The sequence below is a fragment of the Myodes glareolus genome, chromosome 1 (assembly GCF_982192425.1).
Source record: "Myodes glareolus chromosome 1, mMyoGla1.1, whole genome shotgun sequence".
NCBI lineage: Eukaryota > Metazoa > Chordata > Mammalia > Rodentia > Cricetidae > Myodes > Myodes glareolus.
Genome location: NC_142026.1, coordinates 10,278,394 through 10,282,916, shown reverse-complemented (window position 1 = coordinate 10,282,916; position 4,523 = coordinate 10,278,394). Strand labels below are relative to the sequence as shown.

Below are 4,523 nucleotides of genomic sequence, written 5' to 3'. Positions count from 1 at the left end.
TAGTTTTCTGAAGATTATATATGTGTGTGTGTGTGTGTGTTCTAATTGAATTGGAAGTGCCTCATAGACTTTTCTTAGAGTCATAACTTGCCCAAATACCAACACAAAGAGCAAATGAGAACATGATCCAAAATCAAAGTATAAGCTTCTTCATAAAAGATAGTCTAATGGAATTTATTTTGCTAACACTTTCTTATAAATGTGGGTACTTCATGATGAAAAACATTTAAAGTCAACAACTAAAATTATACTGAATTCTAGTCTGGTAATAACCCATCTACTTTAAAAATCCTGCTAAAAATGTTAATTGATCAAAGTGCTGTGCATACCAAAAATCCAGTTTCTCAGCATAGAATCCCATAGCCGTCCCTGCTCTCTCACTGCCGTGGGCATATGAAATTAAACTGACTTGCTGTCTCAATAACAGAGGGATTTACACAGATGATCAGATACAAGAGAAGGATTATCGTAAGTAATTGACATTCTTCTGCCATGCCGTCTAATGAAATATAACTCAAGTAAGAAGCAGAGAAATCAGAGTGAAGGATTGAAAATAAATGCTGTGAGCATAAGACAGTTTTGTCTAAAAATAGAAGAAAATTAAATTATATTTTTATAATGTACAAGTTTCCTACAAAGGGCAGATATTATTATCTATATATATATTCATTCTCACAAGTTCTTTGTTTAACAGAACCAGTAAGAAACAGTAATAAAAGAGACAGTATTCTACAAAAGTAATATGCATATAAATATTTCAGAATTAAAATTAATAATAAGTAAAAGAATTTATATAAGGAAAGCAAGGCAATTCTTACAAAAAGCTAGAATCTGACACTCATAAAGACAGAGAGGTGGCAAGGTCTACATGAAAATACACTAATTTATATAGTGGGCTCTCTAGTTTATCCACAGATGTAACTCGGCCCCAAACAAATCTTAACAGTGCCATTGAGGAAATATAAATATATTCTAAAATTACCTTGGAAAATGTACAAGGAAATACAATTTTTAGAAAAAAAAACAGTAAATGAAAGGGGAAAAGCTGAACTATGAGATGCAGAGCTATATAAAATGAAAACAATGACTGGACTATCTTAAATACCACATTATAAATTCATCTGAAGTATATTGGTATGAATATATATTTTATCATGCTTTTGATTATATGATCATGTGCTTTATGATCAGAAATTATCTACCTATTCCTCTTCTAGTTAGAGTAAAAAGTGTTGCAATTCTGTTCATACAGTACTCTTTGCCAGGTTCTCAACTGAGGATCCTATAATGAAAGGTAGGAGAAAGAAATATGAATTCATCTAATAAATTTCTGATGGTTTGAGAAGCTTCATATATGAACATCTAAAGACATGGGCAATGTTGGGTCCCTAGAGGACAGGCCTTCGCACCCCCACTTGATCTGTTTTGCACTCTTGCACTTGGTTGAAAACAGGAACAAAAACAGGAACAACCTGTTGTTTTCAGCAATGTTTCTAAGGATGTTTACCCCTAAGCCATTGAGTTACAGTGATGAGCTTCCTGTCTTTTGCTGTCTTGGCCTCCCCTGCTGAGGGCTATATACACTGTGTGAGAACGTGGAATAAAGGCTTGTCTGCAGAACCTGAAGTTGTGTTGCGTGTTAATCCCGACGTTCCTTGCTCAGAAGAATGACAGTTGCCGTGCTGGCGTGACAAGTGGAGGTTTCCCTGAGATCTGAGAAAGAAGGGGTAGTGGACAGAGTCGTCCTAGACCGGTAAGGACGGATTGGGTTCAAATGGGATCCACAAGCAGTAAGAGAGACCTGATATATCAGATAGTAAAATTATTAGAGAAACCAGGAACCGCGGTCAAAGAGAGAACTATAGAGGATTTTCTTAAGAATATAGCCGCAGCAAGCCCATGGTTTTTGACAGGTGGAGGTTTGAACATTTCTGATTGGAAACAGGTAAAAAACAGATTTGCAAAAACGGCTGCAAAAGGAGGGTGCCGATAGCATTCCTATATCTACCTTTTCGCTATGGCATCTGGTTTGCGATGCCCTACTTACTGATAAAGTGAAAGTGAGACCAGAGGTCATAGCTGCTGAAGAGATACTTGAAGAAATACAGGAGGAGGAAACTCGCCGCTCCATAGGATCTGCAGAGTCACATTGGGACCAAAAGGAAATGTCAGAGGTACCAGGGGGAACTTTGGAATCTGGCGCAGGACTAAGGCTAGCGCCAAAGTCTACCTGCTTTCAGGCGCAAAAACAGATAGTAATAACCTCTGAGTCAGAAAATGGGAAAGACAGCCTTAGTTCTAGTGCAGAGAATAGTTTATCTGATGAGGAAGCACAGCTAATGCAGGAAATTAAGGTACTTCAGAAAAGGCTGAAGCGCTGTAAGGCGAAGTATTCCTTATGTGTGCCGTCAGCCCCACCTGCTTTTAATGCTGATTTGGGAAAGAGGGAGTCCCGTTGCAGACTGACAGATGACAGGGAAGCCAAAGAGGGCTCTGGAAGAAGAGGAGGTGTTAGTTTTCGGCCCGACACACAGTTCCCCGGTTATAGAGGTACCTGATCCCAAAGGAGATGAAACAATTGAAAGAGGCTGTGGCAGTATACGGCTCTCAGGCCCCGTTTACTCTTGCCATGGTAGAGTCTTTTGCGGCATTGAATCTTACACCTAGTGACTGGCAGCAGCTATGCCGTGCGGTACTATTGGGAGGAGATTACTTATTGTGGAGGGGGGAATATCAAGAGAATTGTTTACAAATGGCTAGGTTAAATGTGCAAGCGGAACAGGCACAGCGCAATCTAGACATACTAACTGGAGCAGGAGCTTATGCTGACTTGGCCAATCAAATTGTGCTTGATCCTGCCGTATATGTCCAGATGGCGACTGCAGCTACCAAAGCTTGGAAAGCCCTGCCAAACAAGGTTGCGGGGGATCAGCTGTCAAAAGTTCTACAAGGGCCTTCAGAACCATTTCAGGACTATGTGGATAGGATATTGCAGTTGGCAGGAAGATTATTTGGTGATGTGACCACAGCTATGCCCATAGTTAAGCAGTTGGCATTTGAGAATTCAAATAAATACTGTAAGGATGCCTTGCGGCCACATAAGGCAAAAAGCTTAAATGAATACATCCGGATCTGCCGGGATATTCACGGGCATTTCATTCAGGGCCAGGTGATTGCCGCTGCCATCAGGCCTGGGCGAGGATCCCGGACAATTGGGGATAAAACCTGCTTTAACTGTGGTGCCCCTGGACATTTTAAAAAGGAATGTCTACAACTCACTCAGGGAACTACTGCCAGACCAGGAAAGTGCCCACGATGTAAAAGGGGGGCCCATTGGGCAAATGATTGCAGATCTAAGACAGACATAGATGGAAGGCCTCTGCCCATTCAAAACCAACAGCAGGGAAACTGGCGGAGGGCTCCACTCCAGGGCCCCAGAACCTCAGTGTGTGGAGCAATGTCACCAGGAGTCAGGGGGGCCCACCCCGGCAGTGGCCATATCCAGTTTGTTCCACAGGGCAATCCTTTTGCATTGCGGACCTTGCCCGTGCCACCCCAGGAAGTGCAGGACTGGACCTCAGTACCTCTGCCCGAGCAGTCTTCACAGCCCAAATGGGGGTTCAAGCTTTACCCACCAACATTTTTGGGCTGCTCCCTAGAGGGACCTTGGGACTTATCATAGGAAGAAGCAGTACCATCTTGAAGGGAATTCAAATTCCTGGGGTTGTTGATCCAGATTATCAAGGAGAAATAAAAATTATGACATCAGTTACTCAAGGAGTTACAGTAATTCCTCAGGGGGATCGTATTGCCCAATTGGTCTTGGTACCCTTAGTTAACACCTACAACCCCGTGACCAGTCAGGGTGCTAAGGGTTTTGGGTCATCTGGCATTGCAGCCTTTTTGGGTAGCTCATATGAAAGAAAGAAAGGCCTCAATTGGAATTGATTATTAATGGAAAGTCATTTAATGGGATTTTAGATTCTGGAGCTGGTGTCTCCGTCTTGTCCTTAGAATTTTGGCCTAAGAAGTGGCCATTAGAAAGTAGTACTGCCACCCTACAAGGAATAGGTCAAGCCAGTCTCAAGAAGAGTGCAAAAATATTAAAATGGCAGGATAATGAAAGCCATGAGGGTTACTTTCAGCCATATGTCCTCCCAGGACTACCTATTAATCTCTGGGGAAGAGATGTCCTGAGTGAGATGGGAGCTGTCTTGATCACTCAGTCCACACCACCACCACCAGCCTCCCAAATTATGCAGCAATTGGAATGGAGACCAGGACAAGGGCTGGGAAAAAATCTGCAGGGCCAGTTGCAGCCAGTGACACCAGATAAACAAATTACCAGACTGCTGGGAGACCGAAGTGGTCTAGGCCATTTTTAGTTAGGGTCACTGTTGCCAAACCTGCTCCAATTCCTATAACTTGGAAATCTGATGATCCAGTTTGGGTGGAGCAGTGGCCCTTGACTCAAGAGAAATTGCAGGCTGCTCATGTCTTGGTCCAAGATCAGCTGCAGGCTG

The 4,523-nt window shown here is 42.6% G+C and overlaps 1 protein-coding gene across 1 annotated transcript; it reads left to right on the top strand.

Moving 5' to 3' along the window:
• Positions 1-2,569: 2,569 nt before the first annotated feature.
• On the top strand, positions 2,570-3,682 carry LOC148123253 (endogenous retrovirus group K member 5 Gag polyprotein-like). Its single transcript, XM_087903715.1, has one exon. It carries the CDS (start codon positions 2,570-2,572, stop codon positions 3,680-3,682), a length of 1,113 nt encoding a protein of 370 aa, XP_087759841.1.
• Positions 3,683-4,523: the final 841 nt, after the last annotated feature.